General features: G+C 41.2%; 1 protein-coding gene and 1 long non-coding RNA gene across 3 annotated transcripts in view; one reads left to right on the forward strand and one right to left on the reverse strand.

The window, feature by feature from the left end:
* Positions 1 to 163: 163 nt before the first annotated feature.
* Positions 164 to 6,467, reverse strand: LOC147908173 (uncharacterized). Its single transcript, XR_015546604.1, has 2 exons — positions 4,542 to 6,467; positions 164 to 4,272 (listed from the first exon to the last, which is right to left on the reverse strand). It is a non-coding gene; the product is annotated as an uncharacterized LOC147908173 (long non-coding RNA).
* Positions 6,468 to 7,417: 950 nt separating this feature from the next.
* The window catches only part of LOC105144232 (uncharacterized), a 303,924-nt gene continuing 284,028 nt past the window's right edge, over positions 7,418 to 27,313 (forward strand). Inside the window, exon 1 of one of the 2 annotated variants that reach the window (XM_087411508.1) lies at positions 7,418 to 16,638. In XM_087411508.1, the coding sequence (XP_087267634.1) occupies positions 15,916 to 16,638 (723 nt within the window). In that variant the 5' untranslated portion in view covers positions 7,418 to 15,915. The remainder of the gene's footprint in view (positions 16,639 to 27,313) is intronic. The other variant, XM_011052998.2, reaches the window with a different exon arrangement.

Genomic DNA, 27,313 nt, shown 5'->3' on the forward strand with positions numbered 1-27,313 from the left:
AAAAATAATTTTTCTTCTAACAAAACGTTAAGAATGTTTTAACTATAAAAGTATCAAAAAAGCTATTATATCGGTCAACATCAATCAAAAAAATTTTCATCAATTTTGGCCATGAAACTAAATGGAAAAAACAAAACAACAAATAATTTAGCTTATGATAATATTTTGCTGCAGTTTTAATTGAATAACTTCTAAACGAATAAGTGAATCTAATTAAACCTTTCTAAATAAACAAATGTTTTAGAATTTTATTAGAATTTTATTAGTATACATAACAAATTGATTGAATTCTACGTAATGCTACTAATTCCTTTTCAAATTTGCGAATAAGTACTACAAAAAGTGATCTTATATAAGAATCAAGGCAAACAAAAAATTAAATAACTTTTAAACCAATGCTCAAATTTTATGCGAATACTCATAACGATTTTTTTAGTAGTTACAGGATGCAAGGCTTCTCAAAGAGGAGACAAAATACAAAAATTACACTTTCAAAAATTCTGGAAACAACGATCGAATAGCGAATAAGACACGAAATAACCATCGAGAGTGGTCGAATCAATATTCGGTCACGTGATATTACATAATTAGTGCATCCCGGATCGACGCTTCGAGCGACGGTTACGCGCGCGCGCACGTTTCCGTAGGATGCAATTATTCGACGCCTCTAGAAGCGAGCGCATGAATTATTCGGCGAATAAGCTCGAGGCTCGTTAACTCGCGAAACGGAACGGAGACCATCGACAATCACGATGTCAAAGCCGGAGCAGGTGCCGGCGGTGCGACGCGCACGACTTCCGGCGCGCTGCTCGCACTCGCGCTTATGCACTTGTTGCACAATCTGCTTAACGATCTCTCGAGCTCGCGAGCACGGATTAATAATCACGACCTGCAGTTGTAGTCCCGAGTCCTTACGAGAGCGGAGAGACGCGCGCGCACGGTCCGGCGCGGAATCCTATTTAAAAATAATTGCGTTACCCACTCGCTCGCCCGGTGGTTTCCTGTACTTGATTACGGCTAATTGTTCGAGATTTACAAGTATAATGGCGCGTTTAATGCGGCGACTTACGTGACGGCCCTGAGATCGACTGTATGTCGCACCGCAGACAACTGTGCCCGGTGCGAGAGTGCGAGCGAAAAAAAAAAAAATTATCCCCCTTCCTTCCCGTGGCGACGAGTCCACGAGTTTCCCTCCACGGGACTGTGACGAAACGATCGTCGGATGAGCGCGACTGACTTTAGAATTGCAAAGCAGTATAATTATACGAGAAGGAATTGACTCGACCGCAGCCGTGTGAGAAGAGCGCATCGGAAATGAAATTATGTATCTGCGAGAAAAGGAGAATAAAGCGTTTTAGATTATTTCCGGGATATTCACAGATTGATTATGATATTCGGAATGTTATATTTTCAATGGCGAAAAAAATAATTATTATAATCTCTCAGATCATTGATCCACATATGTGAAACGTTTACTCAAATAATAAATTTTCTTAAATTTCTCTTTTCCGAATTTCTCCAAAATTCTCGATTTATGCTGTTCTGAGCGTTTAATATAATGATGATAACACACGGTAGATAAACGATCCTCTTTGACTGTCCGATGCAGACTCAACGGACTCCAAATCATCGAAACGCATTGACCTTTCGATTCGGGGCTTTGATTTAAAACTCGGAATTAGTTGGGAGCAATCCCCCATTCCCTCATCCCCCAAACTCTCGTCTCCCTGTCTCTCTCTTTGTTACTATACCAAATCGTCACAACGCGCGGAACATCTTTATGAAGGTACGTTTGGACATTTTCGCAATCCGTTTGAGCTATCAGCGAAATGACTACTGACCGCCTATTGACTGAAGTAAATAATCAAATGCCGCTAGATAAACGGAGAAAGAGAAAATAGGGAAAAAAGGATAGAGCTAAAAGAACATGGAGAATCGGCGGCCACCAATCTGTCGCTGGCTGCATTAGCCCGGGGGGTTAGCTTTTCAAAAGCCCACGTTTGATGAAGCACCGACCACCCCCTCGTCTCGTTCCCTCTCTCTCTTTCTCTCCCGTCCTCTCCCTCTACGCGACGCTGCGTCCGAATACTTTTAAAGTAAATTAGCTTTTTAGTTTTCTGTACCTAAAACCTGGGGAATATACAGTATGTAGGTACATAAAAGGGAAGAAGAGTTTGGCTTGGACCGCCAGAGGATTCAACTGCCTCAATGTCTGAATGGACTCTTTTTTTCTCCTTTTCCCATTTAGTCTCGTATTCACTCGCAACTTCGACCTATTCGCGTGTATACGCGCGTGTCCAAGTCAGACAAACCGCATGTATTCCTTCGTATATATATATATATATATATCTGAATGCCCAAAAACATAAAGTGCGCCACTGGATCGGCAGAGAGGAGAGTGGTCTCCGCCAGCGCGTTAATCCACGTGAAAGACCAGCCGTGGCGGCCGCGCCCCGAAGCGACGATCGCTTTTGCCAACTGGCGTTGACTCTTTGCCATCGGAAAAAAGTCGTTCTTTTCCCGGCGTGAGATAACCGCCCCGGGAAGAACTCCTTTTTCTACGCAAACGTGTGTACCGTAGATACTAAAAGTTTTTTTTTTTTTTTTTTTTTTTTTTTTTCAAAAAGAGAAATAACGAAGAGCATTTTGAAAAAGACGAATTGTAGTATAAATTTTTGCGAAAAATATAAGATAGAGAAATAATTGCTGTGGCAAGATAAAATTAATTAAAAAGGTGAAAGATTTCTTTAATTCGTTAAGCAATAAATAAATTTGCAAATAATTCATTGGCGAGAACTCATGATTGAATTACCAAATAAAATTCTTTCAGGGCGTAGAAGTGTAGACGAAGTTGCCTATTGAATTTATCCCTCAAACTGATTTCATTGTATTACAGGGGGAGGGTTATGTAAATTGATGAAATGGAGATCAAGCTGGATGAAATTGAGTTACACCCGACCGGGGAATGCGCAATTTATTGCAAAAATATTCGTTTTTAATACGGAACAACGAAAACTGTAGCGCGAGAAATGTACACGCCGCGATATTTATATATCAAATATGTGTTTTTTATATTTAATTGCCTGGCGCGAATTGATCGCGGAGTCGAAAGAACAATTCGTTTGCGAAAAATGCCAGACGTGGTTTAGTACTAGTTTTTTTTCTTTTTTTACTTGTTTTCATTATTGCCACTAGCAAATATGACAATTTTATACTTTAGAATGGATACAAGAATTATCTGTAGACGGTGCACTATTCTCTATTCCAAGTAGCAAAATGATATCAAAATAACGGCAAATTTCGTCATTATGTAACCAATTAAAAGTCCTAAATTAGATCTTGAGAAACCCGAAAATGACCTCAATCTGTCATATCTACGGAAAGTTATTTTCTGACATTTTAATGATTGCAAAACAGGATTAATATATGACTTAGGACTGGGTCATATATTATTCCTGTTTTCCAATCATCTATGCATTCTAATGCTCTAAATATTTATTTCATTCTTGCTGTCGATTCTGGAAATTGTAAATATGATTTATATATTTATTCCAAGATATTAAATCTCCTTTCTTGGAGGAAATAAACTGAATCGCCGATATTATTTCTGGTATTCAAATCAAATGTACGTGTTTTACAGTTGAATAATTATAATATGCATGTATTACATCGGCGTGAATATTTCACAAACTTTCTCTCCGATTCGTGTAACAATATCATTTCATCGTGAGCGCCGTATCGTTAAAAAGGCAAAAGGCATAAATTTCGTAGACGAATTACGCTTCAGGGTCCGCTCCTGGCTTGGCGTTTTATAGATTTGCCGTTCCGAGATCACGGAAGATTTCGCACGAGAGTAATTGGATTATGCTATCAAATTCCAGCCTCATTACGACAGCGTTAATTCTCTTCGATCTAAGAAGTATATGAAAAAGAGAGAGAGAGAGAGAACATAATCCAGATTCTCCACGTGGTCGCGTATACTATCCATCGAGCGATAAATAATCGGTCGAAGTGGATGAAAAAAGAGAGGAAAAGATAGCGAGAAAAAGGACGAAGATTTAAAAGCAAATATTCGCGGACTCCCCGCAAGGCGACCCCGGCTGAACTTCTAGCAGACATCACGGGGGGTCTTCTAACGAGCCGTGCAATTAACATTTTTATTAGACGGTTCCTCTCTGCCTCCAAGCCGATCCTCTGTCCTGCTCCACATGTGTAACCACCGTCAGAGCCTCATCGATACTTCGTCGGTAACGCGGAACAGCTTCCTCTCGTCTGTGAAATGAATTTCGGTCCTATTAATGTCAAGGAATATGTGAGAGAGAGAGAGAGAGGGGGGGAGGGAGGGGGCAGAGAAAGAAGGAAAAAAGGAGCAGAATAGCTTTTTGGACCAAAGTAATATTCTTGGAAATAAGGAAATATCTTTTATCATATGTGGAGATATATTCCCGAGTTCTCTACGCTTTCATTTATCTCTCATTATAGAATCTTTTCTTGGCATTGTTGAGACACAAATAATTTTCTTTCGAAGCCTTAATACATACCTATTTTATTTGAAAAGTAGAAAGTGCATCAAAGCGCGATGAAAACAAACTGATAATGAAACTTTCGCCGGATCATATGTCACTCGTGTGTTCGATCCTCTCGCAGAAAATTCTACCGGGAGATAATCATCTCTGTATGTACAAGCGCGAGGTTTCCACCCTCGTCTTGAAATTATTTCTTAAACATGATATTTGCACCTAGAGAGAGCGAGCACCGTGCAATTTCCCGACTCGCGCAAAGGAAATAAACACGAGAGGTGATCGCCGCGCATAAGGACGCATCGTCCGGGCCGGGTTGAGCCTGTTAAGTATCGTTACGGCGATCGTTGCGCATTTCAGGGCCACGCTGCATCGTGCCGTGAATGCACCGCAGTCGGCGTATCATCGGTGCGCGTTGTTGCATTGTTCGGTATTTCTCGATGTGCGGCATCGGTGTGCGCTACGTGCCGTACGGTGATTTGGCTAACCACACGTTTGTTGAACCATCGGCGGCATCCGGCATTGTTTGCTCGCTTTGATGAGGCCAATTCGTGTTTCGCTTTTGCGTTGCGTTCCATGTGGGATGCGCCAGAGAGCGCGGGCGCTCTCATACGCACAGCGCCCGCGTGTGCGTGCGTGCGTACGTGCGTGCGTACGATCGCCGCGCTGTCTGTATACACGGCGAGAGCTGCGTATGTCATTAGTGACCCCGGGGGGTGACCTCGGGATTCGCTCTCACCGTACCGGGCTATCAACACCGACCACCGCGCACCACCGACAGAGAAGCTCCATTATGCACTCCTAACGATACCCGCCTAGCGCGCGAAACATTGTCGCACGCCGTCGCGTTGTTCCCCACTTCGCGAGGTATTACGATGATTCTATTTGCCTCCACCTGATCGACGTGAACCGATCTTTATAAAAGTTCCGAACGATTTCGATATCGTTGTTTTGAAGCCTACAGATAATTATGTGTCACGTTCAAAAGGAGAATACATATTAATTAATGTTTAATTAATAATAAATTTTTTTTTATCATTTTGTTTAAAAATGTATACTATGCAGTTCAATATCGTTTTGTTATTATGTAATAATTTTTCTTTGAATAACATAAATAATTTCTTGTATAATGCATTAGTAAGGAAAAAGTAAATAAAAAGAACGAGAAGAAAAGAAGATAATAAAACTACAATGAGAATTACAAGATTAACGAAAAAAAGATTATAATAACACGTAAACAATGTTAGAGATGATACAATAGCGAGTACGTATATGTATATCCCTTGTCTGAAAATATGACACTATTTTAATGTCACTATAATGACTTTCCCGTCCAGGGAAACATTAAAAGTTATTTGCAGATCATCATCTACGTTTTGCGAAAAGTAAAAAGCTCGATATGAAGCTACGAATCGTGAAGCGCTAATAAGCGCGAGGAGAATCCAGTATGCGTCCTATAAACAAGAACTCGAGTGCGCGCGATCGATCAGGCATAGGACGTCTGGTCTGACGATGAAGAAGAGTGGGTAGATATACACCACGAGACGAGGGCACGGCCAAACCTCCCCGCCCGCCCTACTCGTCGTACAACGATACCGCTCGTCGTGTCCCGACCATGGTGTTCGTCGACTCCGCCGAACTGGTAAGTAACTGGCGCGGTGCTATTAAATGCAGACACGAGCGAGCGCGGTCCGGAAATTGCCTAATTTCCTGAGTGCGCGCGCCGATCCGTCAATCTGACGTGACGGTGAGACGGGTGGCTGCACGGAATACCGTGACTTTTAATGTCAAGTGATCGAAAGAAAAACTCGGTTATATCTCGTGCGCGTGCGTCTCGGTCTGTGTAAGACCTGGACCGACCTGGACTGACGGATATACACGTCGCTCTCTCGCTCGAGTGGATTTCCGTTGAAGTCGAGCGCCCATCGCCGCCACGACACGAGAGACTCCGACGTCTACACCCCCTTTCTTTCCCCATCCCCCTCCCCCTCCCCCCTCCTCCCCCGCGCCAATGCGGGACGCGATCCAAATTGCCCCGACTCAGGCTCTATTCGCGTCTACATCGGAAACGGATATGCGCTTCTCGTTAGATTAATCGTGATCTCACGAATGTTCTTGACTTGACTTCTGATGGCAGCACGCACGGACGATGCGCGGCGGTCGTCGTGTCCGCGTGAGTGCACGGCACTTTAGCTTGATGAATCGGACGAGCAGTAGTTTAGTTGATTAGTAGTAGTTGATTATAGTGGCGGTTGATTAGTTCGTGACGATTATTCAACTAGTTTATGTTCATTATATAGATACATTTATCATTCGTATTATTTTTATAAAATATGTTTAAATTAATTTTACGTGTGTATATATGGAGATTATATTTATTATAAAAAAATAATATCTGTAATATATGTATATAAGCTGTAATGTTTAATTATCTGTATTGTAGACATTATAGATGTTTTTTTAATATGTCTGATGTCATTACATGTATATACACATAGTATATAGTATATACGTATATACTCTGTAAAAATAAATCAGTGTATTATTACTAACTTCAGTGCTTATACTTACACTTATAACTGATGTAATATTTATTATTTTTCAGTAATAATAATAATAATATTATTGCTGATCCACTTTTAGATGTTATGATTTTCCGTAGATTCAATCTGTAGAAATCATAACTTCTAAAAATGAATAAGTGCGTGCGTGCGTGTGTGTGTATGTGTATTATTACTGAAAAATAGTAAATATTCACTAATATTATAGTTATAAATGTAGTACCTAGTCAGTGATAATACACTGATTCACTTTTACAGAGTACATATATATAATTATAGGATACAAAATATCAATAGTAGCAAAAAAGTTAACAATAATTTTTATTTTTTTCATTTAATAAGCTTGTTTTACAAACTAATATTCGCCAACTACAGCATTTTTTTCAACGAGCATTGAAATACAAACCGCGTCAGTATCTATTGATCCGCATAAATCATTCCGTTACGTATACGATTACGTTATTGTTGTTACGTCCCGTTGAAGTCGACCAAATTTTCGGATATTCCGCAATAACGTATTTCCCCGATACGAACTAACGATCATTAATTGAAACGTTCACTTACCGCAAAATCTGATACATAATCGACGAAACGTAATACAAGGAATAATTAGTACCTGTAGAATGACAGATATTTCGACTATCGAGAATCGTGGAATATTCTGAGTTACTGATAGCGATATTTGTCGACCGCGTCGAGAATTCCTACGTTGGAATGTACCGATGGATGCAATAAGCCTTCAGAGTAGAACGGCTATCGGAGAGAAAGATTGGGCGTCCGACGCGGGTCGTCGGTGATAGAGAGACTAATCCGCAAGCTTAGTGCTTCTCGAAGGAAGGAGGGCGACAGTAGATAAGAGTAAATCCACAATTAAGAGGCGTCAATCGCTCGTGACACATGCTCTGCTGCTTTTCGATCCTCATTGTGTGACGTATACGGGATGTCTCGGGATTTTCTCCTAATGAGGGATACATCAGAGGCTAATATTAAGAAGACTGACAAGTATATAGTTTCCATATCCAAGCACTAATACTTTCCGAATGATTAATTATTATGATAGCTAGATAGCTTAGTTCGTTTACTGTTTAAAGAAACTTTGATATCTAATATAAAAAATTAATACATTTCTTTAGGCTCGTTCTTTTCCGAAAAATGTTATCAACTAAAATGTACGACACCGGTACGATAAGTTGGAGTGAAACAAACTATATTTGTGTCACTCTAACTTAATATCGCACCAGTATATACATCAATTCAGAATATGCTTCGAAAAGAAATCAGATCTTTTGTCTGTTAATCTCGACGAGAGACGAGAGCTCTGCGACCATTCTACGCGTTACGCAACGCGAGCAACGAGACCGACGCGACAGAAGCGGTTCCCGCGCTGATGCTCGCGACTGGTCGACGGCAAGGCATAAGCAATCTCTCCCCGCGTCAGCCGTGCGATGTCGTATCTGTACCACCAGATGCCACACGCGCCGCCGGCAGGGTCGTGGAGCAAGCAGGACACAAGGAAGGGGGGAGGGTCTCCCGCGAACCGTTTCTCCGTCGCCCCACCACGAGGGAATGGGCGTGTATCGACGTCCCCACCAGCTAGGTCACCTCTCCTACGACCCCTCAGTCGCTTTTCCCACCAGACGGACCGGGGCGACTGGGGCGACTGGGGCGACTCTGCGACCGAGAGATCCCGCACGGGGCGGCGGGGTAAGAGGGGCGGGAGAGGAGGAGGGGACGGTGGGGGACCGTTCCCGTGTCGTCTCGAGAGAGTCCCCTACTTTGCCGTCCGTGTCGTCCGCGCACACTGTCCTCCGTAGCCGCCGCGATCCACGCCTTCCACCACTTCCCATTGGCCCGATCTGTCCCCAGAGTTTCTGGTGACACACGCCCCGTCGTTCTCCAGGAATCAGCTGCGGCGCAGGAGATCGTTGCTGGAGCCGTACGCCGCTCCTGCTGGCTGTTACGAGAACAGCGGAAAGCGGTCCGCGCGCGATGGTGTCCTTAGGTGCGTCCGTCCGAGGATTGATCGGCTTGCCTCGGTTGGGCGTGTACGCGCTATCGCGTCGCCGATACGAGAGACCGCGACGGAAATATAGATCCGTGCCCCGGCGAGAACGCGTCTCTCGATTCCATATAGATATATCGCATATAACCGCGTTAGTTTGCGCTCGAACACCGGGACATTGCACTCTTAACCCGGGAAAAGCGACGACCAACGTCTTCTCGCACGTTACGTTTGACGTTTTGACTTTTCGACACAACTCTTTTGGACTACGTCTAGTAGATATAGTCAGAAGATATAGTCTTTATTTCAGATTAACAAACCTGATAATTAAAGAGTAAAAATGTTAAAGAGAAGAGGAATAAATCAAGTTTCTCTGTCTTTATGTCTCAATTATATGAAGGAAAAAATTATATCTATCTTTGTGATCAATTATTATAACAATCCTCCTAAACACAGATTTATGATACTCACGTATTAATTTCTCAACATAGCTCTTTTAGATTGTTGCAGTTAAAAAGAAATATTACTTCAAATCCGATAATTAAAGATTAGAAAATGTTAAAAAAGAAGAAAAATAAAGTAAATTTATCTGTCTTTAAATCTCAATTTATGTATGAGGAAAGGAGTAGTTATATCTATCTATCTTTGTCAATTATTATAATAATTTTCTCAACACAGTTTACGTTATACCTGTATTGATTCGACGCAACGACTCTTTTGGATTGTATCAGACAAAATATTAGAGATAATAATACTTTAGTAATTATGTAGGAAAAAAAAAATTGAATTACATAAGGAAAAAAGTTATCTACTTTTATGTGATCAATTATTATAATAAACTCCTCAACACAGGTTTTACTCAAGTATTACACTTCAGTTTACAATAAAAACACAAACGTAGAGTAACGATCGCTGCGATCGATATACACATGCAGTCGACCTACACGCTCATATGTTCTTCGTGCTGTCCTATCCAGAACAGACCGTCTCGTACCTAAACTGCCGATCGGACAGCTGGGAAGCGCGGCCCGATTGCGTAACGGAGACTATATTCGCCCGGTCGTAAAATGTAATCGCTTCACCGAGCGCAGCCGAGACGCCTGTGTTAAGACCTGCATTATCTTGTAACAACGACTGATAGTAGCGGAATCGCGCGGGTGTCGCGGGGATCATTTTTAGAGCTCGATATGTCCGATGATGATCGCGTCTAGCGTGGCGTATCTCACATCTGAGCCATTTCCTGCATGAAATATGTCAAAACAATGTCATACTATCTACACTCGCGTGTAAAATCGTCTTATCGTATTCCAATTTCATCTACTATTAATGCACATTGGTATCTTTGTTTGTGGTACTCGCGATATCGACGGGTCTCATTGTCGCTATTGATTTTCTCGAGTTTCAAACAAGTTTATATATACTTGAGAAAAAAGCTGTGTTAGATATTTGTACTGCTGTATCGCATGATAAAATAATTATGGTTAGGAGCTCCAGTTTTATAGTTATTACCGCTATAATGTTGGTAATGATTGAAAATAATTTTTTGCTCATTTTTATGGATCACATGTTCTTTTTGAAATATTATAGAACTACACTTGTATACTAATTTAGAACTATAAATATAATTATTACTACTAACATTGTAACTCTAAAAATAAAACTCCTGATCATAACTATTTTACTATGTAATGACAGTTATAAACACCAAACGCTTTTCTCTCAGTGTACATTTCTAGAGGCATTTTTATACACGGCGTTTGTGACACGGGTTCTTTCTTAGCAACTATAATACTTTCACGAAACTTGCCCTGAAGCCTAGAAATATGATTGTTATCTGAGCGTTGCGTTTCAGCAGAAGAATCAAAGAGTTTCTTTCGATCGTCGTTATTATGAATCTCGATCGAATCTAATCTGAATCGATCGCCGATATGATAGCGAGCACCAGGACGCGAATGCGTTCCGATTCGTTCGACATAATTAAACATGCACTCTAGACTAGTCGGTCAGGTTGATCGTTATCGAGAAATTCTCTCGATAACGTGCTCGCGCGCGCGCTCTTGACGGTCCATCCGGAAAGGTCGCGAGACGAGGCGTGCGGATAAAAGCGAAGGCAATGACGGCTTTGTCTCGTTACTGCCGGCAAGCAGTGGCGGCGACGGGGAGGGGAAGGCGAGGAGTCAGCGAGGATGATCCGAGCGTGGCCTGAGCTGAAGATGGAGGCACGATAACGACGACGGAAATTGAATTCTCTCACCAGTCATCCCGCTGCGAAGAGAGTGCATGCACACACGCATCGATTCGCCCTGCGAGTCGTACAAGCCGAGTATCGACGGGCTGCGCGTTGGAAGAAAGAGAGGGAGAAGGAGAGAAAAGGGCGGCAGCAAGCGAGAAAGACAGAAAGAGAGAGAGGAAAGGAAGGAACCCACGGTTCTGTCCTTCCTGTTCCTTTTGTCTCGGTAACGCGGTATAATACGGATGGGTGCACGTAGGCTACCTCGAAAGGCGAAGCCCGCAACGGCCGCTCTACGCAATACCTGCGGCATCAGCGTCGTTTTACCTGCCACGCGAGACAAAACATGGAGACGCTTGTAAAAAAAAAAAAAGAGAGCCTCGTTTTCTCGCGGAGGAAATCTCTATCCGCGTGACGGTTTTATACGAGTTAAGAAATCGCTGAGAGTACCCGCGCGTATACTGGAGATGAATGTTAAAAGTAGATGAAAAATGCTTCACTATAAATCCTTTGACATCGTCAGCAACGCCCAACGATGGAGGAGTCGCTCGTTGACGATTTGTGATAATGGATAATCCTTTTCATTCGCGCTGAATAAAGTTTGAGAGCGCAGTTTGTAATAACAAAGCCATAGGTGGCTCAGAATATATAAATGCAGGTACACTAAAATTCTGATTGCAAGATCTCAGGTAGAATACAAAATTATGATAAAATCAAGATAACATCATGTAGGAGTCGTTTAAAAAAAATCGTCATGTCATTCGACGTTTTTGACGAATTAATTTTGTGACGAAGAGATAAAAATTAAAAATTATTATCATGTCAAAAATATCGCCCATATATCGAATATCATTATAACATTTTTCTAAAATAACTCCTACTTTATGTAAACTTGACTTTATTATAATTTCTTGAAATTTTCAAAAATACATAAACTATTTTTTATAGCGACTCATAATCTCATAGCGCTCTTATCGCTTTCAAATTCTTACGCGGAAAGAACCACAATTTTGCTGATATCTAAAAGTTTAATCACGAGTAGATACAGAAAATAATTTGTTGAGTCATCAAACTAATTATGCAAAAAACTAAAGCGTGATACTGTAAACACTTTTGATATTCTAGCAACTAGATTGAGTGCCTTACATAACTATTTTCATAGTCCAATAAGATTTCATTTTCAAATCTGTATTTGATTAAATCTTTAGAGAGAGATACTTCAGCAAAACCGTATCCTTACCCGTGTAATATCGATCCGCGTCGCTGTCTGCTTTACTTGACGCAGAAAATGTAATCGTGCGATTTAATTAGCAATTAAATATAAGTGTTGAGAGACGATAATTCCGTTTCCGTTCCATTCGTCGTCGTAAATTTAAATGACGTCTGTGCATGCCTTCCTTGTTTGTAATTGCGTAATACGACGACTTCTAAGCGCGCGTGATCGGCGCGCGAACGCGTGTTTTATTGTCTCCGTGCAGCCTCGAGCATAACCGCCGCCGATGGTCTGGTTAGTAAAATCGTACCTAGGAGCGTGTCCAATCGACATTACGATAATTTATGGCTTAAATAAATGCCCGATCGGTGTACGAGCGTGTACAGGTATCAATTTACATGACGCAACGGATATGTAACCTGATATATCGTGGTGTGGCGGCGGGGTACACAGGCATACCCACGTCCGATGGTTCTCATCGCAACTATTGGCGCAGGCGATACAAAGTAGTGACGCGGGAAAGAAAAAAAGGATTCTTACGTGGGAAAAGGTGCGCGGGATCTGAACTCGACTACTGCTCGGTGAACGAGAAATTTGTCGGTTTAAACCCGATCGACGATTAAATACGAATTATCGCGAACACAAATGAGTTACGCTTCGTTGACGATATAACGAACGTACGCATCGAAATACGAGATTCGTGGATAACCAAATTTGCAAACGCAATTTTGCATCGATTCTGTCCTGAACTCGATGATGAATCCTATATCTAAACAGCTAGTGTAACCAGCCGTCTCCAGTTTTACAGGATTCAATACCGCGTTTAATTGAGATGTATATTTTCGGGATCATTGACTGCTCCGGTTTTTAGCCTGTTTCCTGTATTATTAATATTTATCGTCATCAAATTAGTAACGTGTAACACCACTGTATAATTAACGTAATATTCATGTTTTTAATCATTACAATCATTTTGCAATCGATTTACTTTATTTAAACATCTCATAACAAATCTAAATATCGTGCATAATAGAAAGCAACAAATTTTGAAGTTGACTCCTCCTTTCGCGTGATATATTAGCTGCATGATTGCGTGAGATCCTGAGAAACATTTTTACCGACCATATATTTCGCCTTTAAGATTCAATTATCTCAAATTCTTGTATTACTAATATTTATCGAAAATCGTAATATATATCATTGCCATATAATTAACGTAATTTTCATATTTCTGATCATTACAGATATGCCAATCAATTTCTCAATCAAATTGCTTTACTCAAACATTTCATGACAAATCTAAATACCGTAGAAAGTAACAAATTTTAAAACCAGAATAGTATTGACTTCCTTTTGCAACATTTCGCGTGATACATTAGCTGTGGGATCTCGAGAGCCATTTTTTCCGACTATATGCTTCGATTTTAAGATTCAGTTGTCTCGAACCGAACTCGTCCGACTCAGGAGACGATGGAGTATGATTCTACCGGAATAAGCGACGCTTCCGACGAGTTCAGCGAGAGAGAGAGAGAGAGAGAGAGCGCAAGCAAGCAAGGAACGCGACGCGACGGCCTCACAAAAGGTGAACCCACTTCGTGGATCTGTCGGTCGGCGGTGGCGGTGGCGGCAGAGCGGTGTTCGCTTGCGGAAGGCGGGAGGCGGCCGGAGTACTCTGTAGGTAGGTAGAGAGATATATCGAAGCTCTCTCGGGCGTATTCGGGTAGATTCGTGTGCTCCCGTCGACTGGTGGTGGCCGCCGCGCGCCGCGCACCTCCGCCAAGAGTTTCACGCTGCGTGGAACGAAACTCGTATGTACGCGATCAGCTCGACCGAGGCCGCCGGCCTTCCTCTGCGTATCGGGCCCCGCTGCGTGTTTCGCGCCGGCCGACAGCTTCTCTCGTCGCCTTCGTGATAAAACCGGGCGGCTGCTCGCGACGACAACGACGACGACAACGACAACGGCGACGGCGACGGCGACGGCGACGACAGCAACGACAGCAACGACAACGACGACGTTGACGACGTTGACGACGGTACGACGTCCGTTGGTGCTCTATACGTGTCCTGTGTACGAGCCGGCGGAAAGCGCACGTAGCAAACGCGCACGCATACCGCACGCATACCGGCCCGCACACGCGTGCATCCCGCGGAGGCGCGAAATCGTCCCGGTCCGATACTCGACGTGGTTCCGCGCGGGAGACTCGCGATGCGTTCTCGAGGCAGTGTACCGTAAAGAGTTCTCGCAGCTACGGCGACGACGGCGGCGGTAGCGGCAAGAAAACGCGCCAATCGCGCGTCCGGTGTTCGCGTGGTGCTTCACGCTCGGTGGTTTGTCGCACAAGAGGAGAGGGAGGACGGAGGAAGCGGGCGAGGAGGAGGAGGAGGAGGAAGAGGAGGAGGAGGAAGTGGTGGAGGAGGAGGAGGAAGGGCAAGCGAGGGTGGTAGCGACGGGAGAGAGGAATGACGCATGGATGACCGCACGAGAAATCGAGAGCTCTCGGTGAAGTGACATTTGTTTTCGCTTCCCTCACAAACGCAGCGTCTCGAGAGGGACTGTCGCGTCTCCCCTCTCCCCTTTTGCGCGGACGCCCGCCCTGTGATTCGACTCGAGCGACGAATGACGAATTCGGTGAGGGCCAGGTATAACGATCCTGGCTCGTCAGGGAAAATCGGAGTCGTAGGCGGGGCCTAGGGTCGGTGGACACGTGACACGGAAACTGTCACGCCGCCCTTGCCCTCCCTTCGTTTACCCCCCTCCATGCGACCGAAATCCAGCGCGACCGACCCACGCTTCTACCGTGGGTGAACGTGTCGTCCACGGACGACGCCCGAGAGAGAGAGAGAGAGAGAGAGAGAGAGACTCGCACGTGTGTGCGTGTGTATGTGTGCACGAAGGGTTTCCACGCGGAATTACACTGGGAAATCCCACGATGTGGGACTAAGACGATCACGAATGCTCCGGAGGATTATACGTCAGCTATGCGTTTACAGCGTGCATCGAATGCGTTCCTCGTGTCGAATGCGACGCTCTGACGGAATTTTCGGACCGTGCGACGCGATACTCTCGCAGCAGCGGAGAATGCTCCTGTTATCGGTTCCCTGTCGATTCGCGGGGAGGCCGAGCCATTCCGGGATTTAAATAAACTTCTTTAACTTCTGTAATTAAATAATGCGCATCCGATTTCACTATCGCTCGTCGCTTCCACTGTGTTTTTCGCCTCGCCTTGCTCTCACAATACCACTACAGCTAATCGACGACCGATCTAATCATCCGACAATCGCAATCCGACGATTGTACAAGCAATTCGTGTACATCGCAGGGCGATGATGCCGTCGTGGTCGTACGAGAAACACCACTGCGGTGTCGAATCGGTGTGAACCTCCCGAGAATGCAGCAGGCCAGTGTAGGTGGCTACAACGAGGACTCCGACACGACGAGTCCCCTGGCGAGATCGCCGGTTGGTTTCGCCATCAAGAGCGAGCCCGGCATAGACAGGAACGACGGTGTAAGGGTCAAAGTCGAGATGCCCGAGCCCACGGAGGCCGGCGTCGAGATCAAAGGTGAGCCCCGGGAGGATTATCAGCGGCAGCAGCTGAGCAACGACGGTTATCACTACGGCGACAAGAAGCCGGGATACGTTCTAGACGCCCCCGGACAACCGCCACCGCCGCCGCTGCCGCATCATCAGGGATACCGTCCCGTCGGGCTGCCTAACTCTTTCGGCTTCCCGCCTTTTTACGGGCATCATCATCCGGCTATGATGCCGTCGTTTCCAACCGGACGCCCGTCGTCGGACGGCCCGATCGGCAAGATCGGCGACATCCACGAGCAGACGACGTCGTCGCACATTGATCGACATGCGGCTGCCGCCGCCTACGGTAGATTGCCACCGATTCCCAACGACGGCTTCCTGCACGAGCCCCATCATCATCGCTTTGACGCTGCCGACTTCCAGCACGGTGTACCGTATCCGGGCTTCCGGCCCGCAATGCGTTCCTACGGCAATCATCAACAGAACAACAGCGCCTACAGCAGAAGCAGCCACTATCACCAGGCTAGACAGCGCAAGTGGAACAGTTCCGCATTTCGTGGTCTTCATCCACCGATGCCCGTGAGTTTGCTCCCTTTTCCTGTTTTTTCCTTCATCGAAAGATCACTGAAATTTTTTTTTATTTTTAAACACTGTTTGACGAAAGATTAATATTCGTTTCTATCTTATGTCCATTTCTACCAATGTAAATTGACTTTAATCTCGGTTTAACTCACTTTGTTTCTTTTCCCTGTTCTAAGAATTAGAAAATGATAAAGAGTAAGTAAAACCGAGATTAAAGTTAATCTACTATTGGTAGAAGCAGATATTAATGTAGATTAACTTTAATCTCAATTCAACTTCTTGTTCGGTTCGTATTCAGAATACGCTTTTATCGATAAATGTGTGCTTTTATCTCTAAAATTCTATAGTAACGTGAATTATGTGGCTGAATACGCGTTTATATTGTTATAAACGCGAATACGAGCCTTTACCTATTTCTAACTCTGATAATTAGAAAAAAAATGAAGAGTGAGTTAAACCAAAATTAAAGTTAAGATGGTTCTTTAAAGCCGAAAATTTGAATTGAATGATGCCTCACCCCCAGAGCTCACCAAATGAAATAGTTGGAACATACGATAGTAAAGAGCTGTATCTTTATCGAACGAAAACAAAATGAGATGTTTACTTTTCGAGGTTAAATTTATATGCAAATAAGTTTATGTACGTAAATGATTGTTGACCTATTACTTTTTCGTGATCATTAAAATCGTAATTTAAACTATTTCTAATCGCGTTTTTAAGAAAAATCTAAAAATTTGTGTGCAATTATCAAACAAGCGTCTGCGAGCCTTATCTGTTATGAAAAGTTATGTACATTCTTAAAATTTTTTTTCTCTCTTCATTTCATCGTTATCTACCGTAGAATTTTGCCCACGTCAATTTCAGTATTATTATATAAAAAAATTAGACATTTCTGGTAACTCAATTTACACAGAACCACTTTCTATAATATATTGATAGAAACGAGCATCAGTCTTAATTCTTACAGATAAGTACGAAAGCAAAAATCCAGTTGTTCGAAATACTTATAACTTATAAGATTTAAATGGGATCGTCAACTAATATAATAATTATTAAATTGTTTTTGATGTTATTCGAGTATAAGGGAATCCACGTGACGATATCTGCATACTTTATGTTATAAATAGTACAAGACACTCGTTATCTTTTACACTCGCTTTTTTATACCCACAGAAATTAACGGTATTCATAAAGAGGTTATTCTTGTCTCTCGAAAGCATAAGTTTTTACTCTCATGTAGCAATCTGTAATCTCACGTCATCATTTAAAAGCTCTTGAAATTACGTTGCGCATTCTTTTGAAGATTGCAAAACAAGAAATCACGCTTTGACCGATGCGCTTTAGTTATGTGTATTTCGTATTGGATTATACGATTATATGGAACGGTATGGCACTTAAGGAAGGAACAATACCTCCGTGACGAAAGCGAGAATATCGCGTTCGCTGCGATCGCGCGATCTTATTGAGACTCGATAAAATCGGTAATCGGAGAATGGCGATAGTATATACGGCATATCGACGTAGGCGGCAGTAGAAATTTTATTTTTTTGCCCGCCGGCGTGCGTACGAATTATCGCCGAGAGGCGCGTGAAATTTCCGATCACGCAACCTGTACGTTGCATCTTCTATTTCGTGCAAGCGACGCGTTATCGTGCCCAAACGTAAATTGTCGAAATTTCTTAATCCATTGTAGATCAGGTCGATTGGTACGCAATGATCGATTTACACGAATATGTCTGTTAAAAATGATATAAATTGACAGTATATTTCGATCTGAATACAAATCTGTGTATAAGATAAGTGATTCCTTCTTGATTCAAAAAGGAATACAAGTATACAGTTAGAAATTATTTAAATATCGTTAAAAATTAGATTACATATTATAAAAGCTTGCACACAGATTGTTTGTTAAATCTTTATTGTAAATTCTGTATATGTCGATATAATTCTAAAAATTATATTAAAATATAAGTATATAAATTTTTACGTATGTATATATACGATGTATATAAACAAATTTAAAAATTTAGAAATCGAGTGAAGAAAATAATAAGTTGTTTTCATCACTCCGAGCTCCGCATTTTTACATTTATTCAATGTCATTCTTTTGAATAGCAATATTGTTACCGATTAAAAATTAGGTTGCTGAGAGTATCATGGGTATAGGCTATAGCATACAGATAAAGGGTACGTTCATAAGTAAAAAAAGTGCATGTCGAGGGTAAGAAAGTGCTACGTAACGCGAAATCGACCGCAATTAGCACGTCACGGCGTGTTATCGTTAGGCGACCTGTAAAGAGCAGTGTGAGGTTACGCTGACATTAATCTTTTTCAATTTTATGACAGCCAATCGGTGTTACGATTCGTACATCTATCATATCCTAAGTATATTGATGTATCTACTGGAAATATAAAATTATTTTCTCGTTAATTAACGTTTTAACGAGATTTCTTAAAAAGGGAAAAATAATATTTTCCAACCATACTTTAATGTCAAAACACGTAACTTTTGTAATTATATTATATTTATTTATGCAAATACATTAGAAATTTGTTTCTTAATGTAATTTGATCACGTCTTCTGTATTTATTTACGAATACAAATAAGAATAAAGCAATAAAGGTAATAATTCACGGAACGGCGAATAAAAATTATCTGTCTATGATTAAAGTACACCCAGAAATCCCTTTCTTGACGTAATTTGATCACGTCTTCTGTAACGGAAGGCTTAAAGAAAAATTAAAGGTGATGTCTTACCAGCTTCCCACGATTTTGCTTCCGTAGGACATTGTACGGGGCTTCGATTGAAATTGCCGGGCCGAGATGAAGGGTTAATGAAATCGGACGGACGTCGCGATCGGCCTGGACAAAAATTGCGCCCTGATCGAAATTACAGTGATTATACGCACCGCGGTTTTGCCCCTCGGGGGAGGACTGCGGCGAGCACCCTCTCGCCGTCCCTCGGAAGGGAACTCTCCTCCCTCTCCTCCTCCTTTCATAAGCTGGTAGAGTGATACAGAACTCATTGAGAGTTCGGCCGATTATAAGCGGGAAACACGGACGGCGATGGCGAGCGATGGTGGGTCGGTTCGCTCGACGATTACCGTAACGCCGCGCTCGTAAAACAGATGCGCGTGCTCGGCGTCCATTATGACGTAATCCGCCGCTTCTTATAATTTATCGTCGGCCAGAGAATGAGCGAGAGCGAGCAGGGCCATGGATAAATATCGTTCGAAATTTCAGTTAAGCGGCCGCATTAATTTGCGGAGCGACGATTAGCTCGTCGAACTTGCCGATTTCGCCTCGCAGTTTTCGACGAGAGCCGAGGATTAAACGCGCGCGTGCCACCTCTCGTCTCGTTCGGTTCTTTCGCTTTATGGCACTACCGTCGCGTTCCCAAATTTATGACGCCAGAACGATTCAACTGGTGGCTTTCGTAAAATGCACGGCAGATTTCGCGCGTAATACAACCGATCCGAACAAGCACTCGAACGTTTGCGCGACTCGATGTATCTATAGAACTTTAATGCTTAAAGAGTTTCACGAGAGCGAGACCTTATCAGCGATCATACGAATCGGCGTCGATCGGCTAGGCGTGACTCACTCTCACGAGAGATCTATCGCTTGTTCGCGCTCGCGGAAAGTATGAGAAATGCATTAGCTTGAGTATCGTGCTGGTAAAACGTTTCTGCGGGAAGTACCTGCTTGGCAATCTTAATTTGTATCGTAATTTTCAATGCATTTTCAATTTTAATATGCATTCATCACAATCGATTTTTTTTTTAATAAAAATATTACAGAATTGTTTTTTATGTAATTATCATTACATTAGAAATTTAATTAAAAATATAATTATGTGTCAGTCTATTTAACAGAATAATTAAAATATATAGATTAATCATAAAATTTCTGACAAGTAACGTTTCTCAAGCTTTCTGTTAACAAAAAAAAAATCTGACCATCCATTCATTATTTATGATTAACAAAAAAAGTTTGATGAAATTCAAATTCCCAACAATGGTAATAATAATAATAATTTTAATTATCCAATAATTACAATTTTAGAAATGGTTAATTCCTCGTTGACTGTTTAGTTTCCATATGAAGCTCTTCATTCCATTCAACTGGAACGTATCCGAATGTACTTGCAACGGAACGATTTAACGCGTATGCAGGCATTTTATATAATCGGCGCGATCGGTGCTCGTTCCAAAAACGGGGCGACAGCTAGGCAAGACGACCGAGTCTATCGAGCGTTTATGGCATCCGGGTCGAAAGTGCTTCGCGAACTAATCTGCATACCGTTTCGTCCAGCGTAACGATCCGCGTTCGTCTTCCACGAATACGCACCTGTATCGAGATAACGTTCCGTATAACGTACGACCGCAACGAATAAGGGCAATGAATCGGAGCCGATTCCCTTCGGCTCTGCTCTTTTCCTCTTCTGTGCGCTCTAGATCTTACGACGAAGCTCGCGGACCCGAAGGCGCGAATCAGTCTATAAATTTCCGTAACCGGAAAGCGCACCTGCGGGTCTCGCGAAACGATTGACACGTCGCGATAACGACGGGACATTTATTACGCGACAAACGTCAATTCTTTTCCGAGAATGAGTGAATTTATTTTAAAATCTTAGTTATATTGATTCAAGAAAGATGATCGCGCGATGATTCTAGGAGAGATTACAAGATTAACATTAAGAAAACAAAATCCAGCAGTGAGAAAAAGAATATTCATTTGACTAAATTAATTTAGTTTGTCTTTATTTCTTTCGATGAAGAATATAAATGATATTTAAGTCAATTATATTTTATTTGAATTCTTTTGTATGAGGAGCATATTTTATTTAACTTCATCAGTAAGATTTTTCTTCGCATGTTTAACGTAAATAATAATTCTTCGTGCTCGCTGTATTTTGTAATTATTAATATTGTAATCTGTTTGTCTTGTCGCATAAACCTACACACATAAAGTGCTTCAATGTTAATTGACGGTTATTATATAGTGTTCTAAGGACAAATGTTTTCCCGATATGTTAAAATGTAATTATACTCGTGTTTGTCATGATATAATCGTATTTATATGATAGTGTTCGCCAGAAAAAACTATAATAAGTAGTTTTGATGAAATATTATCGAGTAATTTTCATTCGCGAATCACTTCCCCTATTATCTTTTGCAGCAAAAAGTTACATCATTCCACATGCCGCTGCTCATGATGACATTGTCAACGTATACATGCATTTATAATTTAGAGTCACGCAATATTTATTTATAGAATGTAATTATATCAGAAAGAACGGCTTGTTTAAGTATCTAAAAATTTAACATTTTGATATAAATCTGAAAATAATTTTGTTAGACTATCCAAATATAATCGAAACGCTTAAGCGTTGCTGACAATGTGAAAGTTATTATGGTCCAAACAAAATTATTTTCAGATCTATCTAAATTTTTAGATACTTCAGCAATATATCGTTTTTTGCAACGTGAAGAAAAATATGAGGAAAAAGTAGAAACGACAAATAAATAATAATAATCGATTTATTAAGAGCGCATATATGTGAATAAGGAGCACGAATGTGGCGTAGCAGGCAGCATACGAGACTGTTATGTCAAGAGAGATCCTGGCAGAATCGAAAAATTTTCGTATGCTCATAGCTCCTCTCGGCAGGGAATAGCAAATTACCGAGAGTATCCTTACTATGTGCACTTCTATGATAAACAAAATCGTCGTTTGGAATCGACGTTAAATTGTAGATCCCTTATGACTGTGTGCAATTAACGTGCGCATCACAGGCATATGATAGAAGTCACCACATCCTTTCGGAGGATTATGGACGGAGGAGGAGGGATATGTGAATATACAACAAGAGTTTAATGCCTCTAACGGTCGAAGCTGGATCTTAGATGCTTTAAATAATTTCTATGTGAATTTATATATTACTCCGGATAATTTCGGTATACACGCCGCACCTATCAAAAATTTAATTTATTAAATATTATTTACTATGTTTAAAGTAATCGAACTATATCAGTAAAATCTTCGTACTGTTTACTATTATAAAACAAAAATATTAGAAATCCGAAATATTTATTTTTCGTTAAAAAATAAACTTTTTGAAACCCTTGCATTTTTGCATATCCCGTATATCCCGTACGAGTAGGATATATAAGCCAATAAACTAAACAAAGAATATGAAAACGAAGCACTTGTATTTTGCTATACAATATGTTTTACTATTCCTCTACATGTATGTATCACACGAAATAACCACTAAGTCTTTTACGCGCCCTACAGTAATAATCATTTTATATAGATTATAATTTATGATGACGCTACTTATTACAGCGACAAATCAATTCAATTCACAATAATTTCATTAATATTGACAGTAAGAAACTGAAATCATAATACAATACTAATATGACATAAAGGCATGTAACAGAATAATTGTCCCATTCTTTCTATTTTTTCTGACTTCTGCAACATAAATTTCAGCGCGGCATATTTGCCGGAGTTACCCTTCTAAATATGTAGCCATTTGAACTGCGCGTCGAATTGATTTTTCGGACTTATAAACGCATTAATCTGCTACAGTAATATCACAAATTGATGAACAATTTAATAATTCGATGCTCAATCAGGCATCCTATTAGAAAGATGTTAATGTTCTGGAAAATAAATAAATAAAGTACCATTCAACCTCTTAAATTTAATTTGTAAAAATGTCTAAATTCGTCAATTAATGAGACGAAAGAACATTAAAATGTAAAATATCCCGGGACATCACGGATGCAAAAACTCACTCGAGAAATCGCACCCAGAGGGGGCATCCGCATTCGCACGCGCGAACTCATCCGTGGCGTCGCGTGGCACGAATGCAGATCGCGCTGTTTAAGCGACCGCGTTTTTTGCGTTTGTCGCTGATCGATCCTTAAGTATAACCTGCCGACACGGTCTATACATCACGTTTAAACGCGAAACCGCGTCAATTTACGAGTAACGAGTCGCGCGATCACGCGTTGCGGACGGGCGTAAATGGAAATAAAAGGGGAAGGGTATCAGCGAGAAGTAGGACCCGGTGGAAAAGAAAGGAATACGTTTGCACGCCTCCATGTCGGTGGGGCCCACGACGACGCCCCGAAGCGGTTCCGCTCGCCAGATGCGTGCGCGAGCCGGACACGCCGATGCGTTTTTCTACCTGAAGGGCGTCCAATTGAGCGCAACACATGGCGCTGCGGCTGCGGCTGCGGCTGTGGCGGTGGCGCGCGGGCCTTGGGGTCTGGAGTTTGGGCCTGGGCCCGGGCCCGGACCCCGCGCGCCGCACCGATTCGTCTCGTCTCGTATCCTCAAGGAAACGAGCCGTCGTCGAGCACCCGAATGCGCCACGCCACGCAACGCGCTTTTCATCGTCAGCAAACACGCTAGACAACGGCGTTTGTTGTTCACCACCGGGCCCCACTTTGAACGCGCGTTACGGGCCCCCGCGTTCTGTAACGATGGCCCGGGGAATCTCTTCGGAATGTTACCCGGCGCTCGAGTTTTCTGGATCATAAACCCGTTTAAGTACCGCTTATGAAGCGCGGGGACTTCGATATATATAAGACCGTTCTAGGTATAACGCTCATGTATGTGTTTATATTCTATGTGGATATATTACGCGTCTATTTATCTTTGTATACGTTCTTATACCCGCGTGTCTACTTAACGATGGTCGACGTGTAATGAAAAAAAGCATGTTCATATAGTTGCTAGTTATCGCCGCAAAATAAACGGTATTCCAATGACACAGAATAGATGCACATTCATACGAACGAGCCTGTACGTCGCCGATTGCTCCAAGTGCAATCACGCGTGTCTGCGTTATGCATGTCACTTTGTTACAGCGCAGCGTATGAATAATTAATGAACGATACTTAATTCGTATTCTCGTTGAACAGCTATCTCATTTCATCTCTCGCGGTGTCTTCCGGCCCGTCATTATTTTTCTTCCTCTGCTCTTTTATGTAGACGCTGTTGAACATGCGACAGAATAATTCTGACTTAAACTATAACACGTAATATAAAATCGTCCGCTGTATTTCCATAATTTTCGTCTCTTGATTCGGAAGCAATAAAATTTAAAATCAATATTATACATATACAGTACTATACAGAAAGGGTAATCTTTTTGCTTGACAATATTTAGAAAGATATATTTAGCTAGATATACAAGATATGAAAATAATTTGGGATTATAAAAAAAAAATAATTATATAGAATGCACAAATTGGTTGCTAGAATGTTAAAAATTTTTGTAGCTTTGCTCATCACGATTGAGATTCCTATCGCGTAATTATTTTGATGGCCTAACAAAATCATTTTTAGATCAATATCTAAATAAATTTTTAAATATTCGGTAAAATTGTTTTTTCCATGTATAAATATTCTTCTTTACGACTATTTCGATTTACAGATTTTCGGATTTTTACAGTCGATATTAAGAATTAGAAAAAAGGATGAAGAATAAATTAAACTGATATCAAAGTTAATTTACATTGGTAGAAACGGTATTAACTTACTTTGTCATGTAATTGTTTGTGTCCAGAATGATTAGTATAATATTATTAAAGAGGAAGAAAAATAATAAAATTATTGTATGATTACTGTTCGATTTACGATCAAAATTCGAAACATAATCTCTTCGCGCGTAAGTAGAAAAAAAAACACCTATACTATACTAAAGTATCGAAGTATCGACATCGTTAAATTGACGAGGTAGAAAATAAAAAAAAATAGAAACATAATGAATCTCGGCTAGTGAAAACGATGGAACGATATTTGCAAATGATCGTGGAGACCAGATGGATCGCATATCATAATCGGAGGGAGAGAATCGTCGCCCCCATCAGAAGGAGGGTATAACGAAGAATAAATAATTAGCGTGCGGCTACGAGCCTGCGGTTTCGACATGCACGCGCCCTATCGTGTGGCTGTCGACGGCTGACGTCCCATTCTTTAATAGTTGAATATGGGGACTATGACAGCCAGTATTGTGTCGAAAAGTAGATTCCAAAATATCCCTCCCTTTTTCTCCGTTCTCTCTTTGTACTGAAGTTTCCTCTATTTCGATAATATTTATTGTCGGTTAGATAAAAACAGTAACGAATTAATCCAATACAAGTAAAATATCCATATGAGTTTCCGCAGTTATTGTAGTGCGTAAATTGTTATTCATAAGGCGATAAAATATAATTCTCAAGCTATTGGAACGTATTTATCAAATGAAATTAATTACAAATTTTTTGGCTCTGGATTGGAGTCTTCTTGAGTTGCGGAAATCAAATACAAACTGTTATATAGATATTTTTTACTTACATTTTACTTAGATTTTATTCTTAAATCCACAAAATTAACTTAATTTATTTTAAGTAATGAATTAATTATACAGTAAAATGAATCTTTAGCTTTCTCTTATTTAACGAAACTTGTGGTCAAACGGTTGATTTTTAATAATCGGCTTCTTTCTCCGCAATAAAATATGAGATTATACTTACGTAGGAAAAGGCCGATAATTTTTAACCAGTCGACCGTAACGCGATATCGCGTTTCTCATTCTTAATCGCGCTCCCATAATCTCCCGCTCTCGCGCGACCTAAAAGCCGCGGCTTAATTAAGTTCTGCTCGCGTGCCGCGACCGACTGAGAGAACCGCGTGCATTTTCAACTCAGCCTGTCGACGTAAACCAACAGAGAATGATACGCGCTAATTCTTTATCGTATAGTAGCAGGAAGAGGGAAAGAGAGAGACAGAGAGAGAGGGAACTCTTTTCACGATTACATAATACCGTTTTCTCGCAACGTTGATCGTGGCAAGACTTCGTAAATGTCATAAGCATCGTGGAATCGGGCGGGGAATATACAATTTTTTCCTTGCGATTAATAGAGTACATTGATATCATGGCGCACCTGCATGTTTCCAAGCGGGATACTAAAATCCGCGAGAGCGTACTGTGTTGTTGATACTTAACGCAAGTTATAGAATCATTCGCCGGAGGGACAATGCTGCATTCGTTAGCAACGTCTACACAATATGTTAGATTGTCCGAAACAGTTTCTCATGACTTGCTTCAAATCGCTATTCATTTCGTTGAACACAAAATATCATCTACTTTAACGATTAAGATATGAGTAATATTAATTCGACGGAAAGCATAAACGTCTGTTTTACTAATTAAATTTTAATTTGATAGCTACACGAAAAGGATTTTATTGTAGTATCTAAAAATTTAGTTAGATACAGATTTAAAAATAATTTTGTTAAACCACGTAAAAAATTATTGCTAGAATGTCAATACGATATTTACAACATTACTCATCATGCTTGAGATTCTTACGTAATTATTTCGATGATTCAACAAAACTATTTTCAGATCTTTATCTAGCTAAATTTTTTTTTATTATTCAGTGAAATCGTTCGTTCCGTATAATCTAAGATAATAATGACGGAAAGTATCTTCTTTACAAATTAATTAAAATTTAATCTCGCTATTTTGACCTTTGAACGTAACTATGAATTGTCGATGTAATCATAAATCACACGTAAGACTTGCATCGGTCTACGATTAATACATTTTACACCTTTTAAGCTTCCTAATTTCAACTTATATCGCCATTAAATCGTATGGAG

Source organism: Acromyrmex echinatior, chromosome 11, assembly GCF_024713525.1.
Source record: "Acromyrmex echinatior isolate Ae372 chromosome 11, ASM2471352v2, whole genome shotgun sequence".
Classification (NCBI taxonomy): Eukaryota; Metazoa; Arthropoda; class Insecta; order Hymenoptera; family Formicidae; genus Acromyrmex; species Acromyrmex echinatior.